Source organism: Cynocephalus volans, chromosome 11 (assembly GCF_027409185.1).
Source record: "Cynocephalus volans isolate mCynVol1 chromosome 11, mCynVol1.pri, whole genome shotgun sequence".
NCBI classification, from domain to species: domain Eukaryota; kingdom Metazoa; phylum Chordata; class Mammalia; order Dermoptera; family Cynocephalidae; genus Cynocephalus; species Cynocephalus volans.
In genome coordinates this window covers 10,378,829-10,397,660 of record NC_084470.1, presented here as the reverse complement: position 1 = coordinate 10,397,660, position 18,832 = coordinate 10,378,829, and the positions used below count along the sequence as shown (strand labels likewise).

Sequence of the window (18,832 nt, the reverse complement as noted above, 5' to 3'; positions counted from 1 at the left end):
CGATGCAGTACCAGAAAACATACCTTATTTAGAAAAACTAAATAAACGTGCACATTTTCTAACGTTTTATTGTTTTTTAGAATTTAGAAATTAAATTAAATAGTATGTATTTGTTTAGAAAAAAGTGTTAAACATTATTGATGCAACTTACAGTGATTTTCTCCAATTTATGAAATCAGAGACTCTTTCAAAGTGGAGACTGCTTTTGACTAGTTCACTATTATAGCCCCAGCACCTAATACAGCACCCAGTATAGAGCAGGCAGCAAATATCCTGTGAATGAATGAATGAACAAATAAGCAAGCCAATGAATGAGCTAACTTGGCACTCATTCCACTAGAAGGGCGTATTCTGATGTAACCCTGGCTTGTAAAAGACTAGAGTCACCAGCAGAAACATATGTATACACAAAGAGTACCAGGCTCTGGGTTCTGAAATTATCTACTTGGAAGGTCCGTTTCTCAAGTTCTTCATCAACAAAGGACTCACCCAAGGACTTCTCTATGGTATCTTCAGGCCTGTCTGATTAGCTGTCAAAACCAACTTAATTTCCATATTAAGATGTTTCTTTGTTCCCGGAAATGGTGGAAAGAATTGACAGGGGAGCTGTCACAGCCAGTGTGTGTGGGCTAGAGCACTCTCCCCTCTGCAGTGCCCTAAGGGAAGCCTGCATCGCCTGCAGGGTGTCTGGCTTCCCCAACCTCCTGCAGTGGAGGAAGCATGATCTGCCACCCTCACCTACGTGGGGATGGGGCAGGAAAAGAAGATTTTCCTCCTGGCCTTCCTGATCCTCTGAGCTCATCACCCCCTTCCTCTGAGATTCATGGCATGCATGCCCTCCATCTCTTCATGGCTCACGTGTCAGCCTCCAGCTTCACCCACCCACCCCAGGCACTGTCCCCAATGGCATGTCTCATGATTTCTCTCTCTCCTTCAACAAACCCTAAAACAAACCCAGCGGATCTTCACATCCATGTGACTACCAACCAGAAAACAAGCCCCTACCTCATGACCCCAGCACCCTGTCTATACACATTCCACAATGACCACTGCACATCTGCATCCTGCCATCACTCACAGCTGTTCCACCTCTGAAATGGGCCAATCCAGTGGGACACCCACTAACTGAATTTCCTAGGCTATGAGATCCTTCACTCATTCATTTCCATTCCACCTGCTGACTTTTAGTTTTCAACCTCTGTGAGATCGCAGCCCCCTTTCTTCCAGGCTTTTATGCCCACCCAGGCTGCACAACCTACTTCAGCCAGCTGGGGCCCTGTGGCAGAGTCCCCACGCTCTCTGGCCATTCCAGCAACACTCACTCCTTATCCTCAAACCCCTACTTGCCCCACATATCCTCATTCCTAAGTCATCTCACCCTTGCTACTGCCACTACTGTCTTCTCACAGCAACAGAAGTTATTTTTCAAAGGCTTCCCTTGCCCCAGCATCTCCCTGAATCTGCTGCCACTATTCCTCATGTCCACCGTAGGTCAAAATCGTCAGACTATCAGACGATACCCATGGTTGCTGTTTCCTGCAGTTCCCAGGTCTGTAGCCAAGCTTCTGGCACCTCCACCCACTGAAACCTCTCTGGAAGTTCACCAAAGGTGATGCATCTTTAATTTGCATGAACCCTCCACTGCAAATGATACTCCTGGCAACCCTCCTTAAAATTCTCTCCATTCTTGGCTTTTCGAGATACCACTCTCTTGCAGGGCTCCTGCCACATCTCTGGTTATTCTGTCTTTCCCCTTCATCTTGCTCGTTGGTCTCTCTGATGCCTGCCCCATCAACTCTCATGGCATCATTACCACTCAAATGGTACAGACTCCGGCCCTCTTCTTGAGCTCCATGCTCAGTTAGCTCAATAGACACAGTTGGCACCTCCTACTGTTTCTTCACCATATATAACATGGAACTCAGTATTTCCCCAAAGCTTCCTTTTCTTTATACATTGACTATATCTTCAAGAGAAGCCCTCCCTAACAACCCAAACTATACTAGTTATCCATCCCATGTCACTCTTTATTAAATTATCTTGTTTTATTTTCTTCACTGAACTTGTCTGATATTTCATTTTTTTTTTTTCTTGGCAACTGCCTTTCCTCATCCTTCAATATAAGTTCCAAGAAAACAAAAATTATCAGTACAGGATCTTGAGCATCTAAAAGACTGCTTGGCACACAGTAGGTGCTCAATAAATATCTGTTGAGTGAATGATATATAAATCTGACCCCTGCCTCTCTTCTGCTTTATCACCATAAGCTCCTCCTGGACACTTTCACTCTCACCTACATTGAACTCGTTAAAGTTCCATGACGAATAAATCTACCTTAATCCCCATGCCTTTACTCACACTCTACATCAGCCAGAATATCCTTTTCATTCAATGGTGACTTTACTCATTTTACATGATTCAGATCAAGCATTCCCTTTAGAGTCCTTCCTCCTTTGCGATACCTCTCTGTCATCTCCTATGAATTTAAAGCTCTTTTAAATCAGACAAATCTACCTAGTATTTCCTCTTTTGATATTGAACCTACATCCTCCTGTAGGTAGTAGTTCATTTCTCTTCTCTTTTATACACCCAAAATTTTGAAATAATTTTCTACACATGGCAATAATGGAGGAATACAGCAACAAAAGAAATGTAAGATATACTGAAAGCTATTAGCAAAACTGTTAACAGCAATCCTACCTTGTTAATGACATTAAAGGCAAATGGAATAAGTACACCAGTCAAAAGGCAGAGGTTGGCAGAGTGGATAACACACACACACACACACACACACACACACACACACACACACACACACAAATGATCCAACTAAATATTACATATAAGAGACACTTTAAACTCAAATATGTAAATAAGGTGAAAGTAAAACAATGGAAAAAGACATGATATGCAAAGAGTACCCAAAAGAGAGCTGGAGTGACTATAGTAATAACAGATAAAACAGACAGAATTTATTACTAGAGACACAGAAGAATATTTTATAAAGACAAAAGTCAATCCATCAAGATAATACACCATTTATAAATATATGTGCACCTAAAAACAGAGCCCAAAAATACATAAAGCAAATACCAACAGATTGAAGAGAGAAACAGGCCCAATAATAGTTGGAGACATCAATACCTCACTTTCAAAATGAACAGAACAACTATGCAGAAGATCAGCAGGGAAACAGAGGACTTAGATAGCACTATAATGCAACTAGTCCTAACAGACATATACAGAACATTCTACCCAACATTCTGAATGGTTATAAATAGTTTGAGGCAGAATTTCATGCACTCATCACTTAATATATGTTCATTACTACATGTTCAGTATTACGCATTTCATCATAGGAGGCATAAAAAATACAAAGTACTAACTTCAGTTTCAAGGTTGAGCCATATGGCTGGGAAAAGTACACATGAATGAGGGTATTTCAAAAAGTTGTGGAAAAATAGAATTAAAAGATGATATAAATCTTTCCATGAAGTTTTTGAAGACCCTTGTGAATTAGTCAGTTTTCTGTTGCTGATAATAGCATACCTGAAACTGGGTAATTTATAAAGAAACAAAATTTATTGATTACAGTTTGGGAACTGGGAAGTCCACAGTCCAAGGGGATACATCTCGTGAGAGCCTTCTTCTGGGAGGGAACTCTTTACAGGGTCCCGTGGCGACACAGGTAATCACATGGTGAGGATGGCAAAAGCTATTTTATGTGCTCACTTGTGCTCCTTATAAAGCCACTAGAGCCACTCCCTGACAACCCTTTAAACCATTAACCCATTAATCCATGAATGGATTTATCCATTCACAGGGCAGAGCTCTCATGATCCAATCACCTCCACTTTCCAACAACGTATTGGGCGTTAAGTTACAACATGAGATTGGGGTACATTCGAACCCAGCATCTCATATTTACAGGAACTTTAAAAATCATAACTACATGCAATCTCATTTTAGATAAAGAAAAGCTCTAGATACAGGCAGCAAGATTTACCAAAAAAAAAAAAAAAAAATGTGTTTTTAAATGCCAGTTTTAGGATTTATACACTTTACAATCTTAAGCAAAGTGTTTACTCAATATGATTCTTAGCTTTCTTATCTGTAAAATGGCAATGTCTGTAATTGTGATAACTAGAGGTTATGTATGTAAAGTACATAAAACGATGCCTGGGAAATAGAAATATTCAAAAAATGATCTCTCTCTATTTCATAAAATACGCACACACAAAATACACACAACCATTGTGGTTGAGTTATCTGGATTTAATCAAGGAACACACTATATAGAAAAGAAGGCTTAAGCCAAGTTTTGATCAAAGCGCAGAATCTGGGTTGCCCTAAAGAGGAAAGAGCACTAAGTGCAAGAATGAGACGTTAGATTGATTTTAAAAGCATTAAAACATTTATACTGTATCTGACCAGAAAAGGGGAAAGGTTTCTTTCTAAAATTATACATTAGGCATTCCCTTTGTTTTTAAGTCCTCCAAAGGCTTTCATGTTACAAGACATTCTGACAACTACTTTATTTTTAATAACCAAATACTATTTGGGAGGGCACCTAAGCCTGAAACAACATCACTCAGTGCTGTTTGGAATGCTTATAGAGATCACTAGAGAAAACATTAGGTACACACCCAATACATATTAAAGCAAATAATATCTCTGTGTCTCTTGGCAATTTTCCCAAGGGTGTTACTTCATAATTGTCAATTGGCAACTTCCCAGGAGTATTAGGTCAGAATTGGAAGTATATATTGAACATTGTGGTACCCAAAGCCTTTTTAAAGATCAGTTTAAAAAGCAATGGAGTAAGTAATTATTTTGAAGATCACTAAAATTCCTTTACAGAGGAAATGAGAAGAATAACTGTCTTAATTGCAAGCAAATGACAATGTGTCTGGGTGTAATATCTGTTGAGAAAGACGATAACCTCTGGCGAGTCACTGACTGACTGGATGCCTGGCCTCAGTAAAGTGATAAAGACTCTGATACTGAAGATGTATGTAAAGATTTTGGATACAAGTACTCCAAGAAAAGTGAATACAAAAAAGTAATATTTCTTAAAAAAAAAAAAAATCATTTCCTATAATTTGAGATTTTAAATAGACATGAATAACTAAATAAATTCAGGTTATAAATACATATTTGTCTCATTTAACAGTTTTATGCATTCAGGTTGTTCAAAATCCTCACTGGGAAGAGGAGAGGTTTTCTTAGGGCATACACAGTAAGGTCCTGAGCAGGCCACAGAGACTTCAGGGTGGAGCGTATCAAAGAAAAGGTGTATAGGAAGAGAGAAACAGAAAGGCAAGACTCGTATCCTACTCCACGAGCCGATGATGACGGTGAGGGTGGAGGCAGTGGGAAGAGAGTGCGGGAGGCCAATCCAGAAGACTGTACTGAAAAATGATGGGTTGTTTCCTCTGATGGCTCTTTTGTTTTCCTGCAGTTAATGATTCCAAATTCAGCAACGATGGTACCAAAAAGAGAAATGCAGATGCTGAATGATGAATGAGTACATTCAGACAAGCAATGAGATAATTTTGTCCACGATAAACTTTGGGCAATGGCTGGACATTGAGGTCGTCTAGTTTTACAGTGAACTAGCCAAAATTTCCTACAGATATTTCAGTCATTCAAAAATAAACAGTGAATGCCTATTACTGGCAAAATATTGAGAAAACTAGGGATGAACACAGAAAAGAACGGTCCCAGGGGCTGGTTGCTTAGCTTAGAGCTTGGTGCTAGAGCATGGTGGTTAGGGTGCAGTGTTACAACACCAAGGTCAGGGGTTCAGATCCCTGTACTGGCCAGCCACCAAAAAAAATTAATCCAAACAATAGCAGAAATGAACGATCTCAAGTCTAGACCCTCAAAATGTTTAGGATTGTGGAGGATAAGTAGAAGTTCTAGAATTTGTAAATGAGAAGATTTTACAGGCCATCTTCTGGTGGCAGTGAGGGCTGGAGGACTTGACCTATAAATAAGAAGAATATTTAGTGCCTGAACCAGAGTGGAGTTCAAGTTAAAAGACCAGGGCTGAAGGTAGAGGCTCGGCATCAAGACCAGAAAACTAGACAAGCTCTTGGAATAAAGGAAGTTCTGCCAAGAGCTGAAAGGGCACATTTCACGATGAAGGGCAGCTCTCCTTGTCTCTCTAATTGAGATTTGGGTCTCCACATGAGAAACATATCAAGGCCTAAAACTGTGTGCCATCTACTATGGCAGCTGCCATAATGGAATATGTAGTAATTTAATTTTAAATAAATTAAAACAGAATAAATTACATTTAAGGTTCAGTTCCTCAGCCACACTAGCCATATTCTGAATGCTCAATGGCCACATGTGGCAAGTAGCTGCCACACTAGTAAGTGTAGATACCGACCTCTGCTACTGGACAGTGTCGAAGCATCACAGACAATAAAGACAAGGCAAGGGAAATCCATGTTCTTGAGCTCCTAAAAGGGACATGTATAACCTTTACAGAAACATTTTTACCTCGACCATAACGATGGCAACTCTTCTTGTAAGTCAACATTAAACTCTTCAAACACTTTCTGTGCTTTCTGAAATTCCTCTTCAGCCTACAAATGATATATATAACGTGTTTACACTAAAAAACAAGTCATCACTATATACAACAGCATCATTTAATATAAAATAGAAATAGCCTTATGGCATCCTGAAAACATTTTGGGAAGAAGAGATTTTTGGTTCAAATCCACGCCATTGTTTTCAATTAAACATGAAATATTAAGACTCATTAGAACAGGAAACCGGATTGATTACAGTGGTTGCTCTTGCAATTTCTGGTTCATTCACTTATTCTACAAAAGTACGTGAACTGCATGCCACATAGACAGCTCTGCTCAGGATACTGGACGTGGTTGCTCCCCCAAGAAACTCCTAGTCTCGAGGGAAGTCCAGATAATTACATTACAAGATACATTACAACAGAACAACTTACAACTTGTTAGGGAGCCTGCTGTTGGGAAATATGGTAGAGAAGAGAGAAGACTCCACAGCCAAGGTGACATTTTAACTGAATCTCAAGGAATCAGAGAGCGTTTGCTAAAGAAGGGAGTGGGGAAGCATCACGATACATAAAGTGGCGTTCCTTGCGGTGGGACTCTGGCTTACTCTCCGTGTGAACTTGTCAGACTGCTTTACCTTCTGCACCTCGCAGGCTGTCGTGGGTGTTAAGGAAGGTAACGCAGCGCAGTGCTGAGCAGGGTGCCCGGCACGTGGCCTCTGCAGAAGAGCAGCTGCTACTGTGGCGGTGCAGGAACTGATGTTGGTCAGGGAGGCTGTGGCTGAGGACATGGGTGTGCAAGGAGGAGAGGAGGGAAAGGGGACTCGGAAGGTGGTAAAGACGGACAGGTGAGTTATAACCAAACTGTGCAGGCCTTGCAGCCATGCTAAGGAATTGAGAATCTTTTCTACAGGCAACAGGAGCCATTGAAAGATGTAAGCAGTAGGGAAAGGTAACCAGTCATGTGACGGACAAGGCAGCGGTGTGCAGGCAGAGGAGAAGGCAGGACTGGATGCAAAGCGAGTGGTCAGCAGGTGACCTCAGTGAGTCAGCATGTGTGAGTCACTGCCATACAAGGTCAGAAGTGCTGACGTGGGTTTTCTACAAGACAGTTCATGGTATGCAGACCTGGCACATGTCTGTATCCTCAGACCATTCCGACTTAGGTCTGAGGATTTCACTCTCGGCTTCCCATCGGAGTGTGCGCGTTAGCGTCAGACACGGACCACAACCACATAACGAAGTGCAGGCACACGTGTCACTTCCTTTGATCTGGCAACACTGGAGGGGCCAAAGCTTATTCTGACCAAGATGTGTGAGTTAATCCCACCCATGTGAGTTCTACAATAACATGAAAAACCTGATTTTAATTAAAAATAATGGAAAACTGCCCATAAGCACCATGTTTCTGTTCAAATTCTGGCCTCTAAAAAGGAAACATTTCATTTTCAAAAGCAAAGTTGCTACAGGTTACGAACTATGGAGAGCGGTGCCCCCTGTGGGCTGGCTCCCTACCTTAGAGATCCGACCCTCGTCCTTCCTCTTGGAGCTCTGCAGCGCTTCCAGGTGGTGGCGGGCGCTGTCGTAATCCACCAGCTTCCTGCTGCGTTTTGCGATGCGATTCTGCCAATAGGGAAATGCACGCACTAAGAAAGAGACACACTCAGAGTCTTCCCGTGACTGCCACATGCCAAAAGCCTTCCTGTTCCGGGGCAGCTGAGGATCGTGACTGAAATTTCAGTGCATAAACAACCCCTGGAAATCAGGCAACGGCCTCCAAGCCTTTGTGTGGACACCATTAGGTAAATACCTTCCCTTCCAACAACAATTAGTCAGAGAGCTGAGGACAGTTTGCAGTCGAAGACCAGAAAAACTCCAGAACTGGTTCGGAGGAGCGGGTAAACCTGTACTTTCCATTAGACTCTAATCTGTGAATGTTCCACTTTAAAGACAGCAAAAAATTGTATTAGATTCGTAATTCTAATAACACACTAACAAACACATTACTTCCTAAGAAGTCTCTTTTCCTACATGTCTCTCAATCACTTGTTCATTAGAAGCACCTGAGCTCGTGTGTCACTTTGGAATACCTGGTGACAAACACGGAGTCACTGCACTAAAGGACAAGCTCTCCCCCCATGGGCCTCCATCAGGTGCTCTGGGACAGTCTGGGGATAAGACTCCAGTGCAGGTGAGAAGGAGGTGACCTGTGGTTGCCAGGGGATGTGCATAAAGCCCTGCTCCTCTCCATGGGCCATTTTCCCTTACAAAGCAAAAGCTTTATGTTGCACGAGGAGGGAGCACGAAACCCTCCTGCTCCCAGGGACCAGGCAAAGGATCCGCTGCTTCCGGGGGAGGAACAGGAGCAAAACCGACCTGCTCTGGGGGAGCTGGCATAAGAGTTTTAATACCAAATAGATCTTCACAAAGAGTGAGTACCTAAATAATAAAAATCAAGGTAAATATACTAGATTTTTTCTTATTTTTAAATGCTTAAAAAGGTAATTGATTATTTAGAGTAAAAAAACAGAAAGAATGTATTGTGGGATTTATAATGTACGTAAAGGAAAAATGTTTGACAATGATACCACACGCAGGAAAGGAGATGGGACCTGAAGTGTACTGTTGTAAGGTTCTTAGGTAATACACGAAGTCGTACAAATTATTTGAAGTTAGACATGAAAAGTTAAAGATGTACACTATAAATTGTAGGGCCACCACCGAAAAAATAAGCTAAATAAAGAGGGAAAACTAATAAGTAAACGGAATAAAATATACTGATTCCTGAGCCCCAGAGTAAGAGACACTGGTGCAGCCTGAGGCAAGGCCCAGACATCTGTCCTTTGAAAAATATCTCTCCAGTGGCCCAGTGATGCCCAGCCAGTCAAATAATGAGAACAACTGCAGGAGCAGACACTTCAAAAACCATCAAATTTGATATGATAGGAAAAAGAAAAAAACAATAACAATATAGTTGTTTATGGCTTACAAAACAGGTGACCCCATGGATCCTCGGAGCCACCCACAGTGTTGATGGGGCAGGGATCATGCCCACTTTACTTGTAGGGAATCTGGAGTTGCATGAGATACCCTCCACCCTGTTCAAAACTGCTCAGCACATCTGTGGCAAACAACGAACTGAATTTGAAGTCAGCCCCACTGACCAGTGCCAAGAGCAGGGCGAGGCGAGGGAGACAGAGCAGGACGGTAAGAAGGCCGCTTCCTCTTGGGGTCCCCTAGCGCAGGGCGAGCCACTGTAAGGGCCTCCTGCTGTTCTGCACTCATGCCCTCGCCTGCCCCACCCAATCCCACCGTGCTCCTGAGTCCCAGTGACTGCTTCCCCCAACAGCTCCTGCTGCCTCTCTGACAGGCTCCGTCAGTTGGCTACCACCATGCGAAGTCACTCTGTGCTGTTCCTCTGCACCCTGCAGGGTCGTGAGAGGTGGGCTGGGGCAGGTACCCTCATTTAGCTGCTTCCAATTGCTTTCATTGTTCTCTGCACCTGCCACTTCCAACTGGTATTAGTGGCAGAAAGCATGGCTGACACACCCACAGTCTCCTAGAGATACGTGACCAGGTAGCCAAGCAGGGTAGAGTGGAGCCCTTCCATAAGATATGGTGGCACCATGAGCCTACGAGGTGACAAAGCTCATTATTTTAGCAAACATCTGACTGTTTCTTTCAAAGCAGCCCTGTCCCTCGCAGCAGTGGCCTTATGTAACTATATGCAAACTCTTACAAAGTTCTTCTTTGTGGACTTGCCTGCTGGCCTGGGCACGCCTTTAACAGCCAAGTAGCAAATCTTGATTCTTTGAAGATAATTATGATTTTTTTTTTTTAATTTACTAATAAAACCCCATCACCAAAACCTCCCTCCCTCCTCCCTCCCCCCCTCCCCGCCAACAATGTCCTTTCTGTTTGCTTGTCGTATCAACTTCAAGTAATTGTGGTTGTTATATCTTCTCCCACCCCCCGGTTTTTTTTTTTGTGTGTGTGTGTGTGTGTGTGTGTGTGTGTGTGTGTGTGTGTGTGTGTGTGTGTGTGTGTGTGAATTTATATATTAATTTTTAGCTCCCACCAATAAGTGAGAACATGTGGTATTTCTCTTTCTGTGCCTGACTTGTTTCATTTAATATAATTCTCTCAAGGTCCATCCATGTTGTTGCAAGGGCAGTATTTCATTCGTTTTTATAGCTGAGTAGCATTCCATTGTGTAGGCGTACCACATTTTCCGTATCCACTCATCTGATGATGGACATTTGGGCTGGTTCCAACTCTTGGCTATTGTAAAGAGTGCTGCGATGAACATTGGGGAACAGGCATACCTTCGACTTGATGATTTCCATTCCTCTGGGTATATTCCCAGCAGTGGGATAGCTGGGTCATATGGCAGATCTATCTGCAATTGTTTGAGGAACCTCCATACCATTTTCCATAGAGGCTGCACCATTTTGCAGTCCCACCAACAATGTATGAGAGTTCCTTTTTCTCCGCAACCTCGCCAGCATTTATCGTTCAGGGTCTTTTGGATTTTAGCCATCCTAACTGGGGTGAGATGGTATCTCAGTGTAGTTTTGATTTGCATTTCCTGGATGCTGAGTGATGTTGAGCATTTTTTCCTATGTCTGTTGGCCATTTGTTTATCTTCTGTAGAGAAATGCCTACTTAGCTCTTTTGCCCATTTTTTAATTGGGTTGCTTGTTTTCTTCTTGTAAAGTTGTTTGAGTTCCTTATATATTCTGGATATTAATCCTTTGTCAGATGTATATTTTGCAAATATTTTCTCCCACTCTGTTGGTTGTCTTTAAACTCTGTTAATTGTTTCTTTTGCTGTGCAGAAGCTTTTTAGTTTGATTTAATCCCATTTGTTTATTTTTCCTTTGGTTGCCCGTGCTTTGGGGGTCGTATTCATGAAGTCTGTGCCCAGTCCTATTTCCTGAAGTGTTTCTCCTATGTTTTCCTTAAGAAGTTTTATTGTTTCAGGGTGTATATTTAAATCCTTAATCCATTTTGAGTTGATTTTAGTATACGGTGAGAGGTATGGATCTAGTTTCATTCTCCTGCATATGGATATCCAGTTATCCCAGCACCATTTGCTGAAGAGGCAGTCCCTTCCCCAGTGAATAGGCTTGGTGCCTTTGTCAAAGATCAGATGGAAGTAAGTGTGTGGGTTGATTTCTGGTCAGTGTGTCTGTTTTTATGCCAGTACCACACTGTTTTGGTTATTATAGCTTTGTAGTATAGCTTAAAGTCAGGTAGTGTTATGCCTCCAGCTTTATTTTTTTTGCTCAGCATTGCTTTGGCTATGCGTGGTCTTTTATTGTTCCATATAAACGTCTGGATAGTTTTTTCCATTTCTGAGAAAAATGTCTTTGGAATTTTGATGGGGATTGCATTGAATTTGTATATCACTTTGGGTAGTATGGACATTTTCACTATGTTGATTCTTCCAATCCAAGAGCATGGGATATCTTTCCATCTTCTTGTATCCTCTCTAATTTCTCTCAGCAGTGGTTTGTAGTTTTCATTATAGAGATTTTTCACCTCCTTGGTTAACTCAATTCCTAAGTATTTTATTTTTTTTGGTGGCTATTGTAAATGGGCAGGCTTTCTTGATTTCTCGTTCTGCATGTTCACTATTGGAGAAATGAAATGCTACTGATTTCTGTGTGTTGATTTTGTATCCTGCTACTGTGCTGAAATCATTTATCAATTCCAGCAGTTTTTTTGTAGAGGTTTTAGGCTGTTCGATATATAGGATCATGTCATCTGCAAACAGGGACAGTTTGACTTCATCTTTTCCATTCTGGATGCCCTTTATTTCCTTCTGTTCTCTGATTGCTCTGGCTAGTACTTCCAACACTATGTTGAATAGGAGTGGTGAGAGTGGGCATCCTTGTCTCGTTCCTGTTCTTAAAGGAAAAGCTTTCAGCTTTTCCCCATTCAGGATGATATTGGCAGTGGGTTTGTCATATATGGCTTTAATCATGTTGAGATACTTTCCCTCTATACCTAACTTATAGAGGGTCTTTGTCATGAATGAGTGCTGAACTTTATCAAATGTTTTTTCAGCATCTATAGAGATGATTATATGGTCCTTGTGTTTGAGTTTATTGATATGGTGTATCACATTTATTGATTTGCGTATGTTGAACCAACCTTGCATCCCTGGGATGAATCCCACTTGATCGTGGTGAATAATTTTACATATGTGTTGTTGTATTCTGTTTGCTAGTATTTTAGTGAGGATTTTTGCATCTATATTCATCAAGGATATCGGCCTGTAGTTTTCTTTTTTGGTTATGTCTTTACCTGGTTTTGGTATCAGGATGATGTTTGCTTCATAGAATGAGTTTGGGAGATTTGCGTCCATTTCAATCTTTTGGAATAGTTTGTAAAGAATCGGTGTCAGTTCCTCTTTGAATGTTTGGTAAAATTCTGCTGTGAATCCATCTGGTCCTGGGCTTTTCTTGGTTGGGAGCTTTCTGATAACAGCTTCAATCTCCTTTATTGTTATTGGTCTGTTCAAATTTTCTACGTCTTCATGGTTCAGTTTTGGGAGCTTGTGTGTGTCCAGAAATTTATCCATTTCCTCCAGATTTTCAAATTTGTTGGCCCATGACTCGGATATTTGAGCGCTTCAGGTTGTCTGATATCTCACTCAGATTTTCTTCAATGTCTTTGATTCTTTTTTCTTTCTTTTTGTCTGCTTGTGTTATTTCAAACAGCCCATCTTCAAGTTCAGAGGTTCTCTCTTCAACTTCGACAAGCCTGCTGGTTAAACTCTCCGTTGTGTTTTTTATTTCGCTGAATAACTTCTTTAGTTCAGCAAGTTCTGCTACATTTTTTTTCAGGACATTGATTTCCTTGTACATTTCCTCTTTCAGATCCTGTATACTTTTCCTCATTTCATCATGATGTCTAGCTGAGTTTTCTTGTATCTCATTCAGTTTCCTTAGAATTATCACTCGAAATTCCTTGTCAGTCATTTCAAGGGCTTCTTGTTCTATAGGATCTAGAGTTTGAGATTTATTAACTTTTGGTGGTGTACTTTCTTGATTTTTTGTATTTCTGGTATCTTTTTTTTGATGTTTATTCATTGTGGCAGGGGGTTTCAGAGTCCACCAGTTTGAGACTAATGACTAAGTAAGATGTTGCTGTGGTTGTCAATTTCGTATGGCTACCTCCATGACTGCTCAGTTGGCCTCTAGTGCCTTGTGTGTATGGTTGCCTCGGGTCTTGGGCCTCTCCGGGGAGCCACCTTTCTGGTCAGCTTGGACTCTGCTGGGCTGGTGGATCATGTACCACAGGGTGTGTGATCTCTGTTGAGCTTTCACTTCCTGTGCAGGACTTCTCCCTGCTCCGTGCGCTCTGGCCCAGGCTGTTGGATCGTGCAGTGGCGACCCCACAGGGTGTGTGATTTCTGTCGAGTCTCCGCCTCCCTGGCCGCACATCTCCCCACTCTGTGCGCACTGTGCTAGGCTGGGACGTGTCTTCTGCAACCCTCGTCTATCAGCTGGGCCTTCAAGACCCTGCTCGGCACCTCCTTGCCCAGGCAGTCTACCAGGTTTCTGGTAGGCACAGACGACCGGTCGCTCTGGGTGCCTTTGTAGCACTGTGTAGATCTTTCTTGGGACTTGTTCACCTTTGTATCCCCCTGGCATGGATCGAGTCTAGCGCCCGTCTGCAGCCAGCTCTCCGGCAGGTTCAAGCGGACTTGGGATCTCTCCTACCACACTATTCCCAATCAGAAATTGGTTAGGCGTTTTTCCGAACTGGTGGCCACAGAGATGCTATCTGCCTCCCAGTAACAGGAAGTTTACGGGGGCCGGAGTCCAGGGTGTGGTGGAGTGACAGTCGGCCCCACCCGTACTTCCTTGCCCTCCCGACACTGGCTGGGGACACCCCACGTCACCAGCCCCGCCAGAGAACCGCAGAGGGAGTGGGAGGGGAGGCCGGCCCGCAGGCCCTGGGAAGCCCCGCGCTGGGCCAAGCAAGTGGGAAGGCTCAGTGAGGGGCCGAGCCGAGCCGGGTCCGAGCTGCCAGCACCTGGGAAAATGGAGGCAGCCCCAGGGCGGTGAGTGACCCGGTGATGCAGGCGGAAGCCGGGTGGGCGTCAGCCCCCCGAGCAGGGCTGGGCCAGGGGTCACTCACAGGGCTGTGCCAGGTCGGGCGCTCACTCTCTGCCTCTGGTTTGTCGCCTTCCCCGTTCTCGGCCACTGCCGCCTCGGGCTGTTCAGTCTGTCCCGCGGCGTGGCTTGGGCGCTCCCAGGAATCTTCTTTAATGCCGGCCTGAAACCTCGAATCCTGAATAGGGCAGCTGGCTGCCTTCAGCGCGGCCCCGGCCTCCGGGATCCTGTCTGCATCCACAGCAGCCCTGGCGCCGTGTTCCCTGTTTAGAGACTCACTTTTGCAGCTAAGAAACAGTTCTTTTCTTGCTCCACACTTCAAAGCTGTTGCCTGTAAATGAGGCAGCCTCTCCTGCCGGGGCAAAGTGGCGGTCAGCCCCCACGACTGGCCAGCAGCAGCGGTCCTCCCTTAAGAGATGGCGAGAGGAAGGTCCACAAGTTTCCCGGCTGCCTGAGGCCCAGTAGCCGCCTTTTCCACCTCAGCTACTCCGCGCCAACTGCCGCAGCCACTGCCATCTTGAAACCCTCCTTGATAATTCTTATTTTTGAAAAGAGCCAAAATAAAATTATTTCTAAGTCTGGAAAAAGGTGGAAAAGTGCACTGGGTAATCTCATTTTTGTTCAAAACCAAAAAGTGAAGTAAATAACGTGACATTTTCTTGTGTAACTGGCAAGTCAATTACACAACATATAGATACAAACAGGATGTAGCTTACCACCGAGAAGTGAATGTTTTGAAGATCATCAATCACTTTGATGCATAAATTTTTGTGTTGGAAAAACAAATCAATCTTATTTCCTTACCTGTTTGACATCTGGGAAAGTTGGGGGAAAAGAAATCCCAAATGTCCTAAGTAGGGGTAGAGTTAAAGCACACTAGCTTTTTTTTAGAAAATGATACACTTCTTATTTAACCATACAGTAGTAAATTTAATTGAACGAATTAAATTGTAAATTTAATTAAAACTTCTTGAGCTTCCCCATTGTATGCTAAACTTCCACAGATAAGAATATAATTTATTGTATTCATATATATATATTTAAAATTCAATAATAATCCCAATTTGGAATTCATTTTGGCACTGTGCAGTAAATACACATTCAGTTGTTCATGCATAGCACCAAGACAGAATCTAAACCACATTTTACAACAACTGCTCACAGCTATAAGCCTGCCTGGTTTGGTGACAAGCAGGTTCTTTAAATGCCACATAATAGAAACTGTAACACAGGGTGCCCGGCCAATCACAGCTGGAAAAGTTAAACATCACCCTCTCACGAATGGTACTTCACAGCCCTCACTAATGGGCTGCAGCAAATATTTGGCAATTTGCTTGAGGTCTTCGCTGCACGTGGCCTGTTGATTTGAATGGGAGTCAAGGACGTCAATTGCATTCCATGCTTTGAAAATTCTCCACTCAGTATTTTCAGTCATAATCCTTCTTTCCATCAATAACCTGTTCATTATATAATCACTCACTCAGCACTAATTTATGAAGTATTGGAGGCTATACCTACTTCTAACTTCCATTCACTGAATAAAGGCAGACAGAATAACTTAAGTCCATTTTCACAGAAGAAAAGTGTTTCAAATATTAAATGCAGCTATCTGCCTATATTCCAATTCTAAATTGTCTCCTTTCCAAATTAAACATTGCTATTTCCTCAACTGTCTGTTGTGCTATGTGATTTCACAGTTCTCTATCTTGGTTGGTTGTTTGCTCAAATTTCCTAAATGTGGCCTGAGAGAAGAGATTGATTTTAACTCTTTCCATGATGTAGGTAAAACCTTGACATATATTTCATTTATCTCCAGGGCATCCACCAAAAGACCTAGATGATATTGTTCCCGAGTTTCTAGATGGTCCCATAACTGAAGGATAGTCTTTGTCTGTGATCTCAACCATGAACCCCAAGAAAAGAATTGCTTAAGTAATAGTTCTGCTGAGTTCCTTTTCCTATATTTCTGACATGGAATAAACCGAAAAGACTTGCCCATATAATCTGTCATGATTTTGTTTTAGTCTACGTTTCAACACGGGCACTTGTCTGTGTGTGTATATCTTCTGAAATAATATGCTCCTAAAGAATGTGGCCAATTTTTAAATAACTATCTCTGGGCAGGACAATAACAACTAAGATCTTCACATTGGGTTGATGATATAAGTTTTTGTTCATGAAACTCAACAGCCTTTCAAATGCCTGCTTCTCTAATCAATCACAGACTTCACTTGCTTAGCTAAGTCATACTATGAATACATATCATATAAATAACTTAAAAAATTACAACCTGCTTTGGGATTTTCAAGTAGGAGGACATGGTTTTCCCCTATCCTCTTCTGACTTATTGAGTTTTGCTTTTTATGGAGGTTATTACCGTGCAGAAGAGGTAACGTCAGCAAGGTGAAGGAAGAGAGAGCCCTAGACACTCCTTCCCACCGTGGACACACAGATTCAACACATGGATTAATTTTCTTTGTGAGAAACCCAGAAACTAGTTAAAAGGCTCCTGAACTCTGGGCAAATATGAGTCCAGCTACATCAAAGCCAGTAGGAAAAGTAGAGACACCCTCTCATCATAACGCCCACCCCCAGCACAGTGCCCATAGTTCCCAGCTTCTCACTGAGCAGTGAAGAAGATGGACAGCACATCTAGTGTCCCAACTTTTCCAGCTCCTGCCCAAGGGAGAGTCCTCCATATCACCTGTCTCTGAGAGCTGGCATGCCCAGCATACGCTGGTCCCCTGGGGTCTACAGAGAACAATCAATGGATTGAACATGCGTGCAGGCACTTGCCACAGCTCCTCCCCCTGGCTCAGTGCAGAGTGCACGGGCAGAAACAAACACACAAGCAAACACATAAACACAACTCCCCGAGGAGTAAAGAAGTTGAAGCACAGATCTAGCATCCCAACTTTTCCAGCTCCTATCTGAGAGAGTGGCATTTCTCTCTCTGGTCAGAGAGCTGATGCAGACTGACACATACAGTACGCTGAGGCTACAAAGAACAAAGCAGTGGTTGGAATGATTTCAACTTGCATGCAGGCATTTGCCACAGCTCAACCCCCAACTCAGCACTGACTGAGTGGACAATAAATTCCAGCTCCCAACTTTTCCTCAGGGAGGGAGAGTTGGACCAAACATCCCAAAACCCAACTTTCCCAGGCACTGCTCAAAGGAATGGTTTTTGCCTTACCTATCTTGGAATGCTGATTGAACCCAGCATCCTCAAGCCACCATGTGGTCAGTGAGAAAAAAGATGGCAGTCTAATTTACCATACACGAGTGCCATAGCCCTTCCCCTCAGCTCAGGTTCAACAGGTGAAAAACTCCAGATCTATGATTCTCCCTGAGAAGGGAAAGATTTGGGCAAGTATCCAACAATTCAACTATTTCAGGGGGATGCCCAAGAAAATGGCTTCAGTCAAGCTTGTCTTGGAGCACTGACATAATCCAGCATTCTATAAATGCATGCAGGTAACTAAGAAAAACAACAAAAAAATGGTTGGATTTGTACAAAATATGAGAGGATTTCAAAATATCTGACTGGGACAATTGTTGAGGGTCTTCTCCTGTATGGGGCCAGCTCATGCAGATGGAGAGAAGTGACTGTTTTGCTTAATACACAGATACCAACACAATCCAGAAAGATAAAAAAAGAAAATATGTTTCAAACAAAGAAACAAGATAAATCTCAGAAACAGACCCTAACAAAAAGAAATATATGATTTACCTAATAGAGAATTCAAAGTAACCATCATAAAGATGCTCACTGAGATCAGTAGAAAAATGTGCAAAAAGGTGAGAATTTTAAAAAAGAAACAGAAACTATAAAAAATAAAATAACAAACAGAAATTATTCAGCTGAAGAATACAATAACTAAACTAAAAAATTCACTAGAGGGGTTCAAGAGCAAATTAGATAAAGCAGAAGAAATGATCAGTAAACTCAAAGACAGATAATTGAAAATTATATGGTGACAGAGGCAGAAAAAACAATAAAAATGAGGAAAGCTTAGGAGACTTATTGGACATCATCATGTGAACCAATGTATGGATTATAGGAGTCCCAGAGGGAGAAGATAAAAAGTATAATAAAGATTATTCAAAGAAATAATGGCTGAAAACTTCTGAAATCTGGGGGAGGAAATGAACATCC

At 42.5% G+C, this 18,832-nt stretch overlaps 1 protein-coding gene across 2 annotated transcripts in view; it reads right to left on the bottom strand.

Moving 5' to 3' along the window:
- AMPH (amphiphysin) overlaps positions 1-18,832 on the bottom strand; it is a 238,688-nt gene that overhangs the window by 74,059 nt on the left and 145,797 nt on the right. For both annotated transcript variants that reach the window (XM_063113943.1, XM_063113944.1), the window contains exons 6-7: positions 8,060-8,167; positions 6,511-6,596 (exon numbers count right to left, since the gene is read on the bottom strand). In XM_063113943.1, the coding sequence (XP_062970013.1) occupies positions 6,511-6,596; positions 8,060-8,167 (194 nt within the window). The remainder of the gene's footprint in view (positions 1-6,510; positions 6,597-8,059; positions 8,168-18,832) is intronic.